The 20800-nt window shown below is 43.1% G+C and overlaps 1 protein-coding gene across 1 annotated transcript in view; it reads left to right on the forward strand.

The window, feature by feature from the left end:
• Nucleotides 1-20392, forward strand: part of LOC126249044 (aarF domain-containing kinase 1) — a 123883-nt gene extending 103491 nt beyond the window's left edge. The window contains exon 8 of the mRNA XM_049950671.1: nucleotides 19804-20392. Within this exon, the coding sequence (XP_049806628.1) occupies nucleotides 19804-20011 (208 nt within the window). The 3' untranslated portion in view covers nucleotides 20012-20392. The remainder of the gene's footprint in view (nucleotides 1-19803) is intronic.
• The last annotated feature ends 408 nt before the right edge of the window (nucleotides 20393-20800 follow it).

The raw sequence follows: 20800 nt of genomic DNA on the forward strand, positions 1-20800 counted from the left end.
ATTTTTTGTGGAACACATTGAGGACAAGTTTGGCGAATTGGTCTCTCACAGCAAGATGCGGTCGGGTTCGTTGTTGATCAAAACTGCTTCAGCTGCCCAGTCTGCGGCCAGTTGGGCCTGTGACCATCTTGGCACAATTCCTTTGTCGATTACCCCCACCAGTATTTGAATATGGTTCAAGGTGTAATTTTTCACAGGGACCTCGTCCATCAAACTGATGAGGAACTTCGGGACAATCTCGGATGGCGGTGTGTTCACTTTGTTCGGCATGTTCAGAAGGGTCCGAAGGACAATTGAATCGATACTGGTGTCTTTATCCTGGCCTTTGAAGGGATTCCCCCCCTGAGGAGGTCAAGATGATGGTTTGTCGATGTGACGTGAAGCCGTACATCCCACCACCTATGAGATGTTTTAAGTGCTTGCGTTTTGGACACATGCTTTCCCGCTGTTCGCAGGCCCCTCTCTGTGGTGACTGTGGACGTCCTCTCCAGGAGGGGAGTTCCTGTGTTCCCCTCCTGTGTGTGTTAATTGTCATGGCAATCATTCTCCACGTTCAGCGAATTGCCCAGTTTATAAGAAGGAAAAGAAGAGACAGGAGTGTAAGTCCCTTGATCGTCTGACCTACACTGAGGCTCGTAAGAAACGCGCATCTCCATCCTGTGTCCATGACGTCTAGCTATGCTTTAGTTACACCTTCAACCCTTCCTCCCCTTTCCTTACCCCAGTCCCACACCCCTCTCTTCCCCTCATCCCCTGCGGTTCCCAGACCCTCCCCTCAGAGTGCCACTCCCCCTCCCCAGTCATAGAAGTGTCCCACTTCTTCATCTGGCGGTCAAGGACGCTCCTCCTGGGACCTCCCTTCCCGGCACCTTCCGGGTCAAAGGTCTGCTGCCACATGGCGACGATGAGAACCACGGTCTGTGGGCCCCCAGGTCACCACTCTCTTTCTGTTCCAGATCTTGGTGTAGCTGGCTCCTTTTTGCAGCACAGTCCTCCTTGATCTCAAACAGAAAAGAAGAAACACCATAAGTCCCGGGACAAGGATCCTCTGGTGTCACCAGAGGTCTCGTCCCCACCTTGGCAACTTGATTTTGACCTGCTGTTCATGGATGTCACCCCCTCCTTGTCAGTGACTGATGGTGACCCGGCGGCATGACTGGCTTTAGCATGTTCACCACTCATTTGAATGATGGTTCTGTGGTTATCCAATGGAATTGTAATGGATATTACCATCACCTTCCGGAATTGAAATCCCTTATTTCGTTTTACTCTGCAGCTTGTGTGGTTCTACAGGAATCTCATTGTACTAATGATCACTCACCAACCCTCCGTGGGTTCTGTGCTTTCTGTCGAAATCGGGTCAGCCCCATGCGGGCCTCTGGTGGCGTTTTTACGTTGGTCCGTACAGGCGTTGCTAGCATGTGGATTCCTCTTCAAACTACATTGGAAGCAGTTGCTGTTAGGGTCCACCTGAACTCTGGGGTCACACTTTGCAATCTTTATCTCCCTCCTGACAAGACTCTTACTCCTGCTGCCTTAACTGCCTTACTTAAGCAACTTCCTCCTCCTTTCCTCCTTCTCGGGGATTTTAATGCCCATCATCCCTTGTGAAGCAGTGCATTTGCATCTAGTCGGGGTCTTCTCATAGACCAGTTTCTCGCAGACCACGACTTGAGCGTTTCTAAATGATGGCTCCCCTACTCATTTCAATGCCGGTCATGGTACCTTTTGTCTTTCTTCTCCCTCCCTCCTCCCTTCATTACACTGGTCGCCACTTGACGACCTTTGTGATAGTGACCATTTCCCATTGATTCTCTCGCTCCCTTCCCTCTCCTCAATGGACAGGTTACCTTGTTGGTCTTTCCAAGGCGCCGATTGGCCTCTATATACTGCATAGGTCGTTTTTTCTCCCTCTTTGTCTGCTTGTATTGATGGCATCCTACATCATGTCTGATAAGATTGTTCGTGGTGTTAGCCTTGCTATCCCACACTCATCTAGACCATTTCGCCGCTGGCAGGTCCCGTGGTGGAGTATGGCCATTGCCATTGCCATCCGTGATCTCCATCGAACTTTGCAACATCTTAAGAGGCACTCATCCATTTGCCAACTTTATTACCTTTAAACACCTTCGCACTAAAGCCCGTTACTTAATCAAACAGAGCAAACAGGTGTGCTGGGAACGCTTTGTTTCTTCCCTCGCTTCTACTGTCCGTATGTCACTGGTATGGGCTACACTTCGCTCTCTCCAAGGTTGCCATCGGTAGTCTACCCTCCCGGGCCTTCACCTCCCTGGTGGCCTTTGCACAGACACGTTGATTCTCGCAGAACATCTTGCGACCCATTTTGCAACAGCGTCAGCCTCCTATCCGGCTGCTTTCCGTCACCAGAAACAGCGGGCCGAATCTTCCGCCTTATGTTTTATTCCTTGTCAGTAAGTATCTTCCAATGAACCTTTTAGTGAATGGGAACTTCTTTCTGCACTTTCTTCTTGTCCTGATACAACCCCTGGCCCAGACTTCATTCATAACCAACTGCTTCAACATGTCAGTGCTCCACAAAAGCAACATCTTCTCCAGGTGTTTGACCGTATTTGGCTTCAGGGTAACTTCCCCTCTCAATGAAGGGATAGCATTGTGGTTCCTGCCCCTGAGCCTGGTAAGAACCCCCATTTGTCAAAAGCTATCGGCCAATTAGTCTGACAAACGTCATTTGCAAGTTACTTGAATGGATGGTAGCCTGTAGGCTCAATTGGGTCCTCGAATCTCGGGATCTATTGTCCCCTTACCAGTGTGGCTTCCACGAGGGACGGTCTCCGATCAATCATTTACTTCGATTGGAATCCACAGTTCGGCAGGTTTTTTTTTCCAGCCCTGCCATTTGGTTGCAGTATTTTTCGACCTTTGCAAGGCCTGTGACACAGCTTGGCGCCATCACATCTTTCTTACACTTCATGAGTGGGGTCTTCAGGTCCCACTCCTGATTTTTATGTGCCAGTTCCTGTTCCATCGGTCGTTCAGGGTTCGGGTTGGTACTGTTTTTAGTTCTCCACGGACCCAGGAGAATGGGATCCCACAGGGTTCTGTATTGAGTGTACTTCTTTTCCTCATTGCTATAGGTGGACCTGTGGCGTCCATCGGTCCTTTGGTCACCCCTGCTCTGTATTTTGATGATTTCTGCATTAGGGTTAGTTCATCTTCGATGGCCTCTGTAGAGCGGCAGCTCCAGGGTGCAATACGGCATGCCTCTGCATGGACCCCCTCACATGGATTTAAAGTCGCCGGTGGTCCACTTTTGTCGCCATACTACGGTCCACCCCGATCTGGAGCTCCATCTCGATGCACGACCATTACGTGTGGTAGCACATTTTCATTTCCTTGGTCTTCTTTTCGACAAGAAGCTCACATGGTTGCCTCATATCAGACTTCTGATGATAGGATGCTTCCATTAACTCGATGTCATTTGCTTCCTTGCCCACAACTCCTGGAGTGCGGTTCATTCCACTTGTCTCCGCCTTTATCGGGCTTTACTGCTGTCTCACTTGGACTACAGTTGTCAAGTTTATGGTTCGGCTGCACCTTCCACACTGTGCCTCCTGGATCTGGTCCACCATCGTGGTATCCATTTGGCCACTGGTGCCTTCCGTACTAGCCCTGTTGATAGTTTCCTTGTTGAAGCTGGAATGGCCCCCCTTTCTGTTCGGCGGTCCCAGCTTCTGGTTTCTTTTGCAATTGCCGTCCATTACTCTCCCACTCATCCTTCCTATTCTGTCCTGTTCCCAGACCAAGGACATCGCCCAGCTGATTCCCACCCTCGGGCGTGTTTACCAGTTGGGCTCCGCCTTGTGTTTCTTCGCCGTGATTTTCAGCTTCCTTCTTTGTACTGTCTCCCACATTCTCTCCTTGGTTAGTTCCTCGGCCCCGAATTCGGATGGATCTCAGCAGAGGTCCGAAAGATTCCATTCCCCCGATGGTGTTCCTTTGTTTTCGCCCACGCATTTTATGGGAGTTACGGGATGCTGTTGTTTTTTACACTGATAGCTCTAAATCTGCTGATCATGTGAGATGTGCCTTCACATCCTCTGCTGGCATGGAAAATCATCTCCTGCCAACTACATGTGGGGTGTTTACTGCAGACCTGATGGCAATTCCTCAGGCCCTTCCCTTTATTAAACAGTCCCAACTCAACCGCATTTTGTTATGCCCAGACTCAATGAGTGGACTTCAGGTTCTTGCCCCATCTCCCCAGCATGTTCAGGGGTTAGAATAGGCCTGAGGTATTCCTGCCTGTCGTACGAGGCAACTGAAAGGAGTTTCACACATTTCGGCCGTCATGTAATGGTCCCCTGTAGAGTTTGACCTCCATTCTTCAAAATTTTCCTGAAGAGCGAGCCAATTGGGGAAGGGTGCATTACAAGGTGCATCATGTCCATCGTGCATTGAGATCTTTAGCCCACTTTCTCGTTGTTGCATTGCAGTTCTGCCCATTCTCCATCTCTTGGGCGAGGACAGCTTCCTGGGTGCGTTTTCCACCATGCACTATGCAGTGCTGATTTCTGCATCCACTATGACTATGGACTTCGTTGCACATAATATCCAGCACAGTAGCCAGTCAGTTGTGGTGGGGCTTCCATGTACCCTGTTGATTGTAGCCCCCTGACCAAACAGGGATCGCCCTGCTGATGCTCGCGCCATTAACTCCCGACGTATGCCAAGGGGTAGATGCCCATCCCCCTGGGCGTCATGACTCCTGGCAATGGCCATCCTGCCTGGTGGCCTTTCTTGCGGCTAGTGGTGCCTGTAGGGAGGGCCCCTGGTTGGAGTGAGTGGCATCAGGGCGGATGACACACAGTGAAGTGTAGTCCATAGTCTCTTGCTGGTGGTGAAACACCAGCAGTCTCTAAGCAATCACTAGCACAATTCAACGAGCAGTAGTACAACCCCCAAATTGTTCCCCTCCCTCGCCTCACCAAGGGAGGAACATCAGGCTAAGGATGGCAGCGGATCTTACTTGCCCCGGTACCTTTTATGTTCGAGAGCTGATGGGGAATCTTTCATGACAATGGAGTCTTAGTTTCTTGTTGAGCATTTAGAGGACAAGTTCGGGGAGGTGGAGGGCTTGTCCAAATTGAGATCTGGGCCAGTCTTGATCAAAACAGCATCTTCTGCTCAGTCACAGTATTTACTCACTTGTGACTAGCTGGGAGATGTTTCTGTGACCATCACGCCCCATAAGACCTCCTTTTGCAGTCTGACAATGAGCCAATGTAGAGCGGCAAGGAGTACATTTCATCCAGCGTGTCCACTGGGGTCCGAAGTATAATCAGGTTGGCACTGGTGCCTTCATCTTGGCCTTTGAGTGTGATACATGGCCCAAGAAGGTAAAGGTGATGGTCTACTGGTGTGATGTAAAGCCCTATATCTTTCCCCCGATGCAGTGCTTTAAGTGCTGGAAGTTCAGCCATATGTCATCCCGCTGTACTTCCAGCGTCACATCCTGAGATTTCAGACGCCCATCACATCCCATTAGAACTTTAAAACTACTGATGGCCTTGGAAGAGCCAGTCATGACAAAACTCTACCATCTGGTGAGCAAGATGTATGAGACAGGCGAAATACCCACAGACTTCAAGAAGAATATAATAATTCCAATCCCAAAGAAAGCAGGTGTTGACTGATGTGAAAATTACCGAATTATCAGTTTAATAAGTCACAGCTGCAAAATACTAACGCGAATTCTTTACAGACGAATGGAAAAACCGGTAGAAGCGGACCTCGGGGAAGATCAGTTTGGATTCCGTAGAAATGTTGGAACACGTGAGGCAATACTAACCTTACGACTTATCTTAGAAGAAAGATTAAGAAAAGGCAAACCTACATTTCTAGCATTTGTAGACTTAGAGAAAGCTAAGAGTCGAGGGACATGAAAGGGAAGCAGTGGTTGGGAAAGGAGTGAGACAGGGTTGTAGCCTCTCCCCGATGTTATTCAATCTGTATATTGAGCAAGCAGTAAAGGAAACAAAAGAAAAATTCGGAGTAGGTATTAAAATTCATGGAGAAGAAGTAAAAACTTTGAGGTTCGCCGATGACATTGTAATTCTGTCAGAGACAGCAAAGGACTTGGAAGAGCAGTTGAACGGAATGGACAGTGTCTTGAAAGGAGGGTATAAGATGAACATCAACAAAAGCAAAACGAGGATAATGGAATGTAGTCAAATTAAATCGGGTGATCCTGAGGGGATTAGATTAGGAAATGAGACACTTAAAGTAGTAAAGGAGTTTTGCTATTTAGGGAGTAAAATAACTGATTATGGTCGAAGTAGAGAGGATATAAAATGTAGACTTGCAATGGCAAGGAAATCGTTTCTGAAGAAGAGAAATTGGTTAACATCTAGTATAGATTTAAGTGTCAGGAAGTTGTTTCTGAAAGTATTTGTATGGAGTGTAGCCATGTATGGAAGTGAAACATGGACGATAACCAGTTTGGACAAGAAGAGAATAGAAGGTTTCGAAATGTGGTGCTACAGAAGAATGCTGAAGATAAGGTGGGTAGATCACGTAACTAATGAGGAGGTATTGAATAGGATTGGGGAGAAGAGAAGTTTGTGGCACAACTTGACTAGAAGAAGGGATCGGTTCTTAGGACATGTTTTGAGGCATCAAGGGATCACAAATTCAGCATTGGAGGGCAGCGTGGAGGGTAAAAATCGTAGAGGGAGACCAAGAGATCAATACACTAAGCAGATTCAGAAGGATGTAGGTTGCAGTAGGTACTGGGAGGTGAAGAAGCTTGCACAGGATAGAGTAGCATGGAGAGCTGCATCAAACCAGTCTCAGGACTGAAGACCACAACAACAACATCACATCCCAATACTTCATGTGCCCCGCCTCCCATCTGTGTCAGCTGCAAAGAGCACCATTCGCCTTGCTCGCCAGACTGCAGGATTCTCCAGAAAGAAAGAAAGAAAGAAAGAAAGGAAAATCATGGGGTACAATACCCTGGACAGACTTGCCTACTCTGAGGCTAAGAGAAAATTTGAACGGCTGCATCCTGTGCGTATGACATCGTCTTACGCCGGTGCTACAACAGTTCTGGCACCATCAGCTCCGCCAACCCAGGTTACCTCTCAGAGCTGAAAGACTACACCTGCCCCGTTGATGGTGAGGGGGCATTTCCCTCCCTGTTGCTCCTGCACCACCTACTTTGGGAGCAACACCCCCCCCCCCCCCAACCATCAGGGACATCAGTCCCCACTTCTAAGCTGGAGAAATGCAAGTCTTCTTTGGCTTCTCTCGCTATGAAGGGGTCCCATGGGTCACCCCCCTTCCCTGGTTTCTTCTAGTGGGAAAGACGACACCCGCCACTGGCTGAAGAGCCCAAATGCAGCTGGTCGTAGGGCTTCACACTGACCCCAGGGACTGAGCCAGTGAAGTCCTCCCAGCCAGGGACACACAAGGAGCAGCAAGAGAAATCCAAAAAGAAAACCTCCTAAGACCAAGGAAATTGTGGTGGCACCCACACCACTGCTACCTACTAGCTCTGCGGCTGAGAATGGGGGGGGGGGGGGGGGGGGAGATTTTGGCGTCCGCTGAGGACCTAGATCTTGCCAGACCCTCAGACACAATGGATATAGACTACTCAAGCAATAACTCGGTGGCAGCAGGTGACTGAGGCGTAAACTGCCTCATTGAATGTTCCATGCATCCCCAGTCTCACGATGTCATCCTCCAGTGGAATTGCAGTGGTTTTTTCCACCGCCTGGCTGAGCGATGCCAACTGTTAAGCTTTACACCTGCTATCTGCATTGCCCTCCAGGAAACCTGGTACCCAGCAATGTGGACCCCTGCCCTCCGTGGCTGTAAGGGATATTACAGGAACTGTAGTAACCATAATCGAGTGTCAGGTGGAGTTTGCGTTTATGTCCTAAACTCGGTCTGTAGTGAAACTGTGCCCCTTCAAACACCTTTTGAAGCTGTGGCTGTCAGAATGACGACGATGCAGGAAATAACTGTGTGCAATGTATATCTTCCTCCAAATGGTGCAGTAACCTTTAATATATTAGCTGCACTGACTAATCAACTCCCTAAACCTTTCCTACTTCTGGGAGATTTTAATGCCCATAACCCCTTGTGGGTTGGTACCATGCTTACTGGCCGAGGCAGGGATGTTGAAACTTTACTGTCGCAATTTGACCTCTGCCTCTTAAATACTGGGGCCGCCACACATTTCAGTGTGGCACATGTTAGTTACTTCGCCATTGATTTATCAATTTCCAGCCCAGGATTTCTCCCATCTATACACTGGAGAGCACATGGCGACCTGCGTGGTAGTGACCACTTCCCCATATTCCTGTCACTGCCCCAGTGTTAGGCACATGGACACCTGCCCAGATGGACTTTGAACAAGGCGGACTGGGGAACTTTCACCTCTGCTGTCACCGCTGAATCTCCCCGACACAGAAACATAGATGTGATGGTTGAGCAGGTGACTAGCACAATTGTTTCTGCAGCAGAAAACGTGATCTGTCACATTTTAGGGTGCCCGAGGTGTAAGGCAGTCCCTTGGTGGTCACCGGAAGTTGATGAAGCAATTAAGGAGCGTCGGCGAGCTCTACAGTGGCACGCTTCCCTGGAGCACCTCATCGCCTTTAAACTACTCCATGCCCGTGTTCGCTACCTTATCAAACAATGGAAGGAGGAGTGTTAGGAGAGATAAGTCTCCACCATTGGGTGGAGACATCTGTTTTGACTTACGTAAAGCATGTGACATGACTTGGCAACATCATATCCTTGCTACATAGTATGAGTGGGATATCCATGGACCACGCCCGATTTTTATCCAAAACTTCATGTCACATCGTACTTTCCGTGTCCAAGTTGGTGGCTTCCATAGTTCCATCCATATCCAGGGGAATGGAGTCCCTCAGGGCTCTGTATTGAGTCTCTCTCTATTTTTAGTGGCAATTAATGGTCTAGCAGGAGGTGTCGGGCCCTCCGTCTCACCTTTACTGTATGCAGATGACTTCTGCATTTCGTACTGCTGCTCCAGTACTGTTGCTGCTGAGCAGCGCCTCCAGGGAGCCATCCACAAGGTGCAGTTATAGGCTCTAGCCCACAGCGTCCAGTTTTCAGCCACAAAGTCGTATGTCGCACACATCTGTCGGCATTTTACCGTTCATCCAGATCCCGCACTTTACCTTACTGACGATCCACTCATTGTAGTGGAGACATATCAATTACTAGGACTGTTTTTCGACACTCAATTGACTTGGCTCTTTCATCGTAGTCACCTTAAGCAGGAGTGCTGGCAGCACCTTAATACCCTCAGTTTCTTGAGCAACACCAATTGGGGTGCAGATTGCTGCATGCTGCTGCAGCTCTATAGAGCCCTTGTCCAATCCCGAATTGACTGTGGGAGTGTAATTTATGCTTTGACAGCACCTTCAGCTTTCCATTTACTCGACCCTGTACACCACTGTGGGGTTTGATTAGCGACAGGAGGTTTTAGGATGAGTTGGGTGACCAGCGTACTTTTGGAGGCTAGTGTCCCTCAACTACAGATCAGACATGCGCAACTGCTCACCAGTTACGCAGCACACGTTCATAGTTCCCCTGAGCATCCAAATAACCGTCTCCTTTTCCCGCACTCTTCAGTCCATCTCCAGCACCGGCGGCCCTGATTGGGGCCAAAGATTGCGGTTCACGTGCAGGCCCTTCTCACCAAACTGGAGTCCTTCCCTTTATCATCTCTATTTGCGGTCTGTTCATGTACTTCTCCGTGGTGTACGCTTTGGCCACAGCTTCGTCTGGATATTTTACATGATCCTAAGGACTCGGTTAACCCTGCAGCTCGCTGCTGTCACTTCCTCTCGATTCTTGACATGTTCTGGGGCTCCCAAGTGGTTTACACCAATGGCTCAATGGCTGATGGTGACGTAGGCTTCACATATGTTCATGGAGGACATACTGAGCAGCACTCCTTGCCAGTTGGCTGCAGTGTTTTCATTGCAGAGCTATCGGCCATATCTTATGCTCTTGAGTACATCTGCTCATGCCCTGGAGAGTCATTTATCCTGTGTACTGACTCATTGAGCAGCATACAAGCTATCGACCAGTGCTACCCTCGCCACCATCTGGTAGCGTCCATTCAGGAGTCCATCTGTGCCCTAGAACAGTCCCGCTGTTCCGTGGTGTTTGTGTGGACCCCAGGACATGTCGGAAACCCCAGCGATGAACTTGCCGACAGGCTGGCCAAACAGGCGACATGGAAACCGCTTCTGGAAATAGGCATCTCCGAAGGTTACCTGCGTTCTGCCTTACACTGCAGGGTTTTCCGGCTTCGAGAGATGGAATGGCATAACAGCACGCACAACAAACTGCGTGTCATTAAGGAGACTATGAATGTGTGGAAGTCTTCCACGCAGGCTCCTTGCAGGGAATCAGTTGTCCTTTGCCCTCTCCACATTGGCCATACGTGGCTAATGAATGGTTCCCTACTCTGTTCAGAGGACCCACCTGAGTGTCGCTGTGGCTCCCAAATGATACTCGTCCACCTCTTGCTGAAAGTGGTTTTTATTCTCAGTTTTAAGGTTTTTAATCTCCTCTGGAGTAGGGTCAGGGCGGTGAGGGTTGGGGTGTGTCTCATTGTAAGCTGTGTTTGGAAATTCCTGACTCCCCTCCCTGGCCAAGATCCTCTTTTTTCCTTTTACTGTGTTTTATCGCATTTTATATTTGGTTAGTCTCCTTTTACAATACGCCATTTTACACTCTAGTGGTTGAAAGCTTTTGAATACCAGGTGTTCTTGCCTGTACTGCATCATAGGTGGGATATTTCCTGGCTTGGGGTTGCCCACTTACTGATTTCCGTCCTTTTGTGTTTTTACCATTGACAACACGACTGCACTTTAACATTTTTTAGCCAGTTACCTTTTATCGTTATGACTCTTCTGAGATGTACATCTGTCCGAATGGACCAGCTTTGAAACAAGGGACTGATGACCTTGCTGTTTGCTCCCTTCAACCCCAACCAGTCCGAGCTGCTGTGTTCTTGATGATCTGGATGTTGAACTCTGACCTCTGTTCTTTCCTTTTGTTGCCATTGTTTCATTAGACTATAATATTTCTTAGGCCATAATTTTATCAGCCATTTTATATTTATTTCTGGATAAATGTCCCTTCCAGACTTTCCATGCATGGCACTGTTCAGTTATAAGCAACTTGTTTTCCTTTCATATTTTCTAAGGTCGCCCACCTACCGTTTACTAGGTCATCATGTCTTTCTTATCTATTGTATTCAGTCACAGTACTTCCTTTGATCCATCTACCATCCATTCATCTACCTACATGTTCTCTGTGCCTCCATTTAATTTTCAGTACAGTCATAATTGTGTTCCACACCTGTGTGTTCCTTGATCGATTTGTTTATGTTCATCTGTCTTCCAGTAATTACCAACATAAATCTCTCGATTGCTCCCTATGTTTGAATGATTTCTGTATTTAAAGCGTTTAGTGCCATAAGTCCAAACTCAGTAGTCTGGTGAATTATCTGAAACTTGAACTACAGATATTGTGGAAATGGAAAGTGCTATTGATGTGCAGTTTTCACAGGAAACATTGGTAATCAGTGGCTCGAATTGTTAGCCTGTCAGCAGATTGTAATAATACTTCGAAAGAGTATTTTTTGTGCAAACATACGCTTTTTTAAATGGAGCAGTGCCTGTTGACATTAACAAACTAAAAGTAGGATAAATTAGAATTTCAGTGGTGTTCGTTGCAGGATTCTTGTGAGGTCTTTTAAGAGAGACACTTCAAGAAGTTCCCACACTGACACTTCTACAATACCTGTGGCAGCGCACACTAAATTAAACACCACAAGTGCTTACATGGATTCTGACCAGTAATGAGACAGTTGACCACCACAGGTTGTGTTCAAAATGACCACCTACAGCAGCAATACACGCTTCCATCTAGTATGGAACCACTGCTGCACACATGCTAGCATTTCAGTGCAGATGTCAGAGCAGGCTGCAATAACGTGGTGCATGTGTATACTTGGCATGTCCTTGTAGATAGTCTCTCTCAGCTTTGGGCACAGAAATGTCTACAGGTGTCAAATCTGGGAAACGGACTGGTCAAGTACAGGTCCTCAGTGTCCAATCCAATGATACGGAAAACATTCGTGAAGACATTCTGTAGTGCTTCATGCACTATCAGTTGGACAGCAATCATGTTGTTATCACAGGTTTGTCTTAGTCTGCAGAGGAATATATTCTAGCATCCATGGTAGACGGTTTGTTAGGAGGCTGCGATACTTACGCACATTCAGTGTTCCATGTATGAAAAATGAGCCTATGAGCTGATGGCTCACTATCCCATACTATACATTTACACATCATGGACGCTGACGTTCCACTTGATGAAGCCAACAAAGATTGTCAATGTACCAATAGTGCATATTTTGCTGCTTTACTTGACCATGATTGGTAACTGTGGCTTCATCACTAAACAAGACTGATGATACATCTGGAACATCCTGTCGTAATGCCCATGCACAGAATTTAACAAGATTCTCAGTCGTTTCCATGCAGCTCTTGATGGAGAGAGATGTGATGAGTCTGGGACTTGCGTCAATGAAGAATGCACAAGACACTTGCCTAACGCATACCACTTCCCCGTGCTGTTGCACAGGCTCTAACATGTGGATAAACTGCACAGCTGTAAGAATGTGAATTTCCTCTTCTTCAGTCATGACGTGTTTCCTACTGTTACATTTTCTAGGTGTTACACTACCAGTTTCATATAACTGGTTGAAGAGCTTCATAAATAATTGTCGAGATGGTTGGTGTCCATTGGGATATCTTGCCACATACACCATACAAGAACAAACTGCATTCCTCCTACACTATCCACACACCATGAGCATGTTGGCTTTTTCTGTATTGGTAAATCCCATCATCCACTCACAACCTACTGCTTTTACTGTCGCCCACTAACTTGCTAACAAGCCACAATGCACTCATGGAATACACAAGCACACTGTCAGCAAACATAAGAACATTGTGCCTAGCAATTACGCAGGTTAAATGGCACAAACACGTGTCTGTGTGGAAACTTCACAAAATACAATATCTCATTAATGACTGGAACTAGAATCCTGCAACAAACACCACCGACATCTAATTTACCATACTTCCAGTTTTAGTTTCTTAATGGCATAGGCATTGTTAGATTTAAAAAAAGTTTATGTTTGCACAAAAATACACTTTCTAGTTACTGTAGTATTACACTGTTTATTGGCTAACAATATGAGTCCCTGACTACCAATCCATTCTGTGAAAACCACACATCAGTAGCACTTCAATATTTGTGATGCCTGTTTTAGGTGATTCACCCTGTATACACTAATTGTAAACTTTCCTTCTAGACACATTGGAAGTGTACTTGTGAAAATTCTCTTTACTTTACCATAAAGACTCAAGATTTTTACCTTCTGTTTCCTTTTCTTATCCATCCAGTCATAGTTGTCAGCACTTAAAAGTAATAAACTCTATTAGCAACTATTTTCCTCACTTGTATAATTGGCAGTTAAATGCCTTGAATGATTCTAAGACCATTTCAGTTAATGAATAAACGTTTTCAGATAGTTAAATGAGAGGCAAAGTAAAATTTCTTTGATTGTGTATGGGTAACACATTGAAAATAGATAGTAATAAAACAAGAAAACTCTTAAAATTTTGGCAGACATTGGCAAGTATCCTTTATAATAACCTGCCTTCAGAATACCAGTTGGATTTGCCACAATTTGCAGATGTGAAAGTGGATTTTGGACTATCTCAGCAATGAAAATGACAATCTAAATAACCTATGAGCATAATTTACTGTGTGCATTGAGAGACACCAGAGTGATTATATCTAAATTGGATTGAAAACCCTTGAAGAGGAAAGCAACCAATATCACAGTAGTTATGAAATGGAGTAGTTATGAAATGGACTTTAAAAATGCTGTAAGGTTGCTCAAATGTATTCACTGGTTTTTAATTGTTTCTTGTCATGGCATGTTCTGGAAACATTCCATCATTCAATGACCTGTAAAATAAACTGTTCTTTTTTACATGTGGTAGACGTACGACTGCATGGCTTATGTGAAAGGTACTGGTCGGGTAAACAACTTAGCATACATGTATAAAAAAAGTCTGAAACTACGCAGTGGTCCAAAATCCGGAGCATTGGCTATTTTTCTAAGAAGTTTACTGAATAACATTACAGAATAAAACTGTATGCATTCATTTCAAATAATTGTAACAGTTGTGGAAATCCTTTACAAAAACTCCTACTGTTTTACTATAATGACCATTATAAGACTCTTGTAACATCTACCACATGTAGAAAGAAATTTTGTTTGTTCATCAGGTTATCAGATGAGGGGATAATCCCGAAACACATAATGACGAACAATAAACTAATTCACAAAGTGTCTATTTTTAAGCAACCTTATAGCATTTTAAAGTCTGTTCCATAATTAAAGGGATTGTAATAAAGATTGTTGGAAATGAGCACTTGTAAACAGTCATTGACTCATTATTTCTATTTTAAAATAATATCTACAAACATGGCTATTTCACTAGTATTTGGTGGAATGTCAACTAGACATTACAAATTGCTCATCGTTTTAAAATGGGTTATTCTTTTCTATTATAAATTTTAGTTAGATAACAAACTTTTTGGAGCGTAGTCACTGATATCTTACCTGTTCGGGGATAATCGTCTTATTAAGGTTGGGAACCACTACCTCAATATAATCATTCTGGAGCCTCTGAACTTCATCAAAAATGCATGGAAAGTAAAGAGTAAATCGAAACAAAATTTAAATTGGAAGGCAGACAGAGACAGCTTAGCAAATAATTAATATGCCAAATGAATATGCAGTGTGTACTTCATCAGAACATGAAGACAAGGAAGGTTGTGTATCATAATTACTTGGAGACTTCAACAAATGCTGTGCAACTAGAACTGCTGTAGAAAAAAAAAGTAGAAGAAAAATAATTAAGATGATATGTGTCAACAAACAAAGGACATCACTTCCACTGTCAAAAATTTGATAATACTAACCTTGCCTTCTGTGTACATTAAATTTATTTTATTGTATTGTTCTTGAATCTTTCTGTTTACAGCAGAGTTACAGCATCACAGAAAAAAATTTTAACTTACTTCATGCTGTTGAATACTCCATGCCCAAACACAAGAGTATTTTAGGGTGACCAACTCTCCTGTATTTTCCAGGATCTCCCATATTATACCATTATTTTTTTAATTCTCCATTGTTGACTGCTTGTTTGTCCTATATATTTCATCAGTGACCACTGTTGTAAATATTATCCTATGAAGTATTATCAATAGTTAAAGTGTAATGTTCGATAGATCTCAAAAACTTTTCATATAATAATCGATAATATTGTTGATATGTAGTCTATTTTCCATTCATGCTTTAATGTGAAGAGGTTGCTTGGCTCAAGGGAATTGGAGAAGCAGAGAAAGAATGATAGTCAATGTATCTAGGAGGAGTGTAAGAGGGGAAATGTTTACTTGTTTCTCAGTCAGTAATGTTTTGGTTGGTTTGTACTAATCAGCTCTGGTACAAATAACACACAGAAGTAACAAGGCCTTTGTGAAAGAGGATTATAGACACATTCATGTTTAAATACACTTGCATTATTTATATCTAAATTGACTCTCCAATGCAGCATCATTTTGCAACACTTCAAAAGAGTTTTTTCTCTTATGGACGGATCAGAGAAACAGCAGCAGCTTCGATCTTATTGATTTAAATGAATTTTGATTATAATTCCAAAGAGTTTCTTAAATATACACAGGCAGAGGAAAAATTGCTGAGTTCTGCAGCTTCTATAAATAAGTACATTAAGGGTACACTCACTGTATATGTGCAAATTTGTTAATGTTTTTTTCTGATTATATTTGTGTATTGTATGCAATGAGCAAGAAAATTGTTTTAATTAATTATATTAATTTTTCATTTCATTAACCCAAAAATGAGGGAACCTTGTAGGTGTGGAACATGTCAGAAAACATAACATACACATTTAAAATACTTGAGTGTAACACTTATTTCTGAATTTACACTACAAATGAGTCTTATTACACATTTTTGTACTTTTAAAAACTTTCTCTTGGTTTGTGGAGTTACCCTGATATGATACCGTATGATGTAATAGAGTAAAAGTAACAAAATATGCTAGTGTATTCATACTTGCATCTTCATTGTCACCCATTCCCAGAACATATGACATACTTCTGTGGAAAATTTATTGTGGGTGTATCTCCTTTAAACCTCTCCATGCACATCAGCTCGAATAATTGGATTCTAATAATGAACGTTAGTTGTGATGTAATATCATATGCACTCATGATTGCAAATGTGGATATTCCATTCTTCACTTCACACAGCTGACTGTCGGTGTTTAAAAAAGAGGCTCTCTCTCTCTCTCTCTCTCTCTCTCTCTCTCTCTCTCTCTCTCTCTCTCTCACACACACACACACACACACACACACACACACCTCTCTATTTGCACGCATGCACACTTTCTGAAAATGCACTTCTATCAAGTGTTCAATAGTTTTATGTACAAAATTTGAATAGTTCTGCAGAATTTCACGAAGAAAACACCGGTAACTCATAAAATTTTAAAGTTGCAAAAATATTATTTGCCAATTGATGAAAATAAAATTGTGAACACACTTCTGAATATCTCCCCAAGAGTGCTACAGAAAATCTTCATGATATATATATATATATATATATATATATATATATATATATATATATAATATTTTTTTGGGGGGGGGGGGGAGGTTTACGAGACAATTGCAGTAGTGAGAGACCTATTTTCACTACAGAAAATATATGAAATCGCACTGAAGTTCTGCTGATAGTTCCGAACACAGTAATGGATAGCACCCCAAGAGTTTCCACAAAAAGCTTAACATAATTTCTTGTGAATGTAATTGTTTATAATTGCAATACTTTACGAACATAAAACTTTTCGATCAGCTGAGCTGAGCCGTAATTGTGATCAGTGCATGTAGGTACAAGTCTGCAAATATCCTGTAGACTGTCATTACGTATCTGACTACTGATATCCTCAGCAGTTGAGGTAGTTGCAATTTTTTTGTCTACTTATTGCGTTGCATTACTACTACTTGCTATAGTTATCTACTGGATTTGAAGATAGCTGTCTCTGTAATGTGCTTTCACAGTCTGAAAAGCTTGTAAGAGTGGTGTAGGGTAGATTGATCTGAAAAATAATTGTTAAAAAAAAAAGGTATGTTGCACCATTTCCAAGTCAATTGAAGTTGAAGTCAACCAATAAGGCTGTTGGGTATGCAAATTCAAGTGGCCAGCCAGAGGCAGTGTCACAAAAGTGTGCTTTGTTCAGTTTCCCAAAACCTAACAAGAGCAATACAAAAATTGGACATGGGATGGTAGTAAAGATTGAACCTGAGCCCAAGGCTGAGCAGTCTGGTGCACCATAATCTAAGCTATGAGAACAACTGACACAGATTGCGTCCGGCAGGCCACCTGAATTTGCACACGGGACAGGCTGATTGACTACTTTCAGTGCTAATTAACTCAGAAACAAGTCAACGTACCTAATTTTTCTTCTTAACATTACACTGACAGGAAAACTTTGCAACATCAAAGAATAATTAATGTACTGTAAAGCAATTTTTGGAATACATTTATCTAGGTATCATACTTCTAACATCGAAAGAACACAAGTTAAAGTATATGTGAGATAAGCAATTGCAAATGTGAAATGTTGATACATTATTAGAATGCAAGCATGCAAATATGCATGCATTGTGTTGTAAAAGTGCTGCATGTCAGTTTGTGGGATGGAGTTCAGTGCCTGTTGCAGTTGGTCGGTCAGTGCAGGGAAGTTAATGCCGTTTGTGGATGAGTCTGGAGTTGTTGTCAAATGAATTACCATATGTGCATAATTGGAGACAAATCTGGTGATGAAGTAGACCAAGGCAATATGTCAAGACTTTGTAGAGCATGTTGGGTTACAACAGCGGTATGTGGACAAGTTTCCTGTTGGGAAACCCCCTGTGGAATAATGATAGGAATTGCATCTCACCAGGTTGAAATACTAGATTGACAAATAAATTTACAGTTACGAAGCATTTGATAACTACAAAAGTACTCCTGCTGTCATATGAATCGCACCCCTCCAGACCGTAATTCCAGGTGTAGGTCCATTGTGTCTAGCATGCAAACAGGTTGGTTACAGGTTCTTAATTGGTCTCCTCCTAACCAGCACATGACCATTACTGGCACAGAAGCAGAACCAGCTTTCATCAGAAATCACAGCAGACATCCACCCTGCCCTCCAATGAGTTCTTGCTTGACACCACTGAAGCCACAAATGGAGGTGGTTCGGGGTCAGTGGAATGCACGCTACAGGGTGACTGGCTTGGAGCTGTCCTTGAAGTAATCAGTTTGTAATAGTTCATTGTCACTGTGGTGCCAACTGCAGCTCCAATATGCTGTTGCATATGCAGTATGATTCGCCAGAGCTATACACCATACACATTGGTCTTCCCTATAAGTAGTGCCACGTGGGTGTCCAGACCCCCATCTTCTTGCAACTGTACATTCTCGTAACCACCACTGCCAGTAGTGTTGTACAGTGGCTGCATTCCTGCTAAATCTTTCTGCAATATCACAGAAAAAACATCCAGCTTCTCGTAGCACTATTACACGACCTCTTTCAAACTCAGTATGGTGTTGATACTGGCACATTTGGCACCATAAAGGCATTCTTAACTAACGTCAACTCACCGTATCCAATCTCGAAGGTAAACACTCACAACCGTTACAGTGTATATTTAAAGCAAACCTGATATCTATGCTCATAGTGGTACTACTAGCGCCACGCTTATGTAACTGGCACACAAAATTGAATAGACTTCATAACCTATCCTGTCTGCAGCTCGTGGTCTAGTGGCTGGCATTGTTGCCTCTCGGTCATGAGGTCCCAGGTTCAAGTCGCCGCCGGGTTTGGTATATTTTCTGCCCAGAGAGTGGGTGTTTGAGTTGCCCTCATCGTTTGGGAATGTTGCAAGATTGGGACTTTGTATGGCACTGATAACTATGCAGTTGAGTACCCCACAAACCAAACAACATAACCTATCCTGCAACACAGTTAAAAGCTTTCTAGGTTCTTTCTGACCACTCTGTGTAGTTGGTGTATAATAGCCAGCTTCTGACATTTATGGTTACAGTTTCATGTTATTAAGAGTATATTGTGATTCTAAAAACAAAATAAATGCACAAAGGATTATGGGTGTATTTGAGGTCTGTGTTTTTGTTGAAGCTACATTTTTTAATTGACTGCACATTATATATAAATTGAAAAAGAGAGGAAATATGAATTCCAATTTCCTTGATGATACGGGAATGACACGTATAATGCTGCTGACACTTTCACCGCTTCTGAAGTCCTTTCAGTCTCGTTTGGTGATACAATCAACATTTGTAGGAATTTTGTGTAGACTTGTGAACACTACTGAAACTTAATATACAGTCATTGTTCATTTATGTTAACAACACTCAAAAATGACAGTGCATAGTTCATGATGGATGTGTGTGAGGGGGGGTGGGTGGTTAAATACTAGACCCACACGACAATACTGATCCATTGTGGACTTACACATCTCTCCTTAAATATTTTTCAATGTGTTTCATTGTGCAAATAATGTATTTTACAGCCTATGTTTATTTTGCAGGCGTGGGTCACTCTTTATGATGTGGAGGTGCTGTATAAATAGAGTTTATACAGATAAACTGAACAGATGTTCATCAAGAGTGAAAAAATTGCATATTAAATTATGCAGACAGTGGCAGTTCTTCAAACTAAATTTATACTATGGGTATTTAAGGATATTAGCCGTGCCTTATTTGTCCTCAGTATTACGGTTGTTTGGCTCTTACTAATGGCCAAAAGAAGGCTGCTATCTGAGTGGTTGTGCATGAAAGCCAAAGAATTTTTGTATAAAGATTTTATATATGAAGCTACCTACATAAACATCAACGGTGACCTAAGATATTAAATTAAGCCTTAACAAAAAAATAGATGACTATTGTGCAAGAACAGTGAAAGCCAATGTTCAGTAATATTATAGTTATATGTTACTGACTTTTAACTATTTTATGACAATAAATGAAAACAGGCTCCTCCTCCTATTTTAAACACTTGCATCCGTCAGCAGTCGAGACAGTGCCTTCTCCAGCATGTGTTGTTCGGATAGAACACGGGCATTATGTATATATTTACATGTAAAATTGTGTTTTGTAATTAAAGAATTTATTTTTGTATGCAGAAAGAAGAAAGACAATAATTAAACACTGTTTCACCTATAGAAGCACATTTCTTAATAATATCATTGTCTTAAAATTGTAGTACAAAAGTGTGATGTGTTTGTGATAACACTTTTCGTGTTGATACACACACATTTTGTACATACTGTAGGTAGTTTTAAAAGTAAGTTGTAGTAATGACAATGAATTAATTTTAATTGTTGTATAGTGTGTGTCTTCATCCATGTCTTATTTATTAATTTATTTATTTGTTCTAAATATTCATTGTATGCTGTTAAGAAACTTGTCATGTGGTATTAGTTCCTCCCATGATATGCTGCCTACATTATTTACTTTGATAAATTTCTGTTACTCCAGAACTCACATTATCTGGAGTTCTATCTGAATTGCGTAATTTATTAAATG

Source organism: Schistocerca nitens, chromosome 3 (assembly GCF_023898315.1).
Source record: "Schistocerca nitens isolate TAMUIC-IGC-003100 chromosome 3, iqSchNite1.1, whole genome shotgun sequence".
In the NCBI taxonomy this organism is placed as follows: domain Eukaryota; kingdom Metazoa; phylum Arthropoda; class Insecta; order Orthoptera; family Acrididae; genus Schistocerca; species Schistocerca nitens.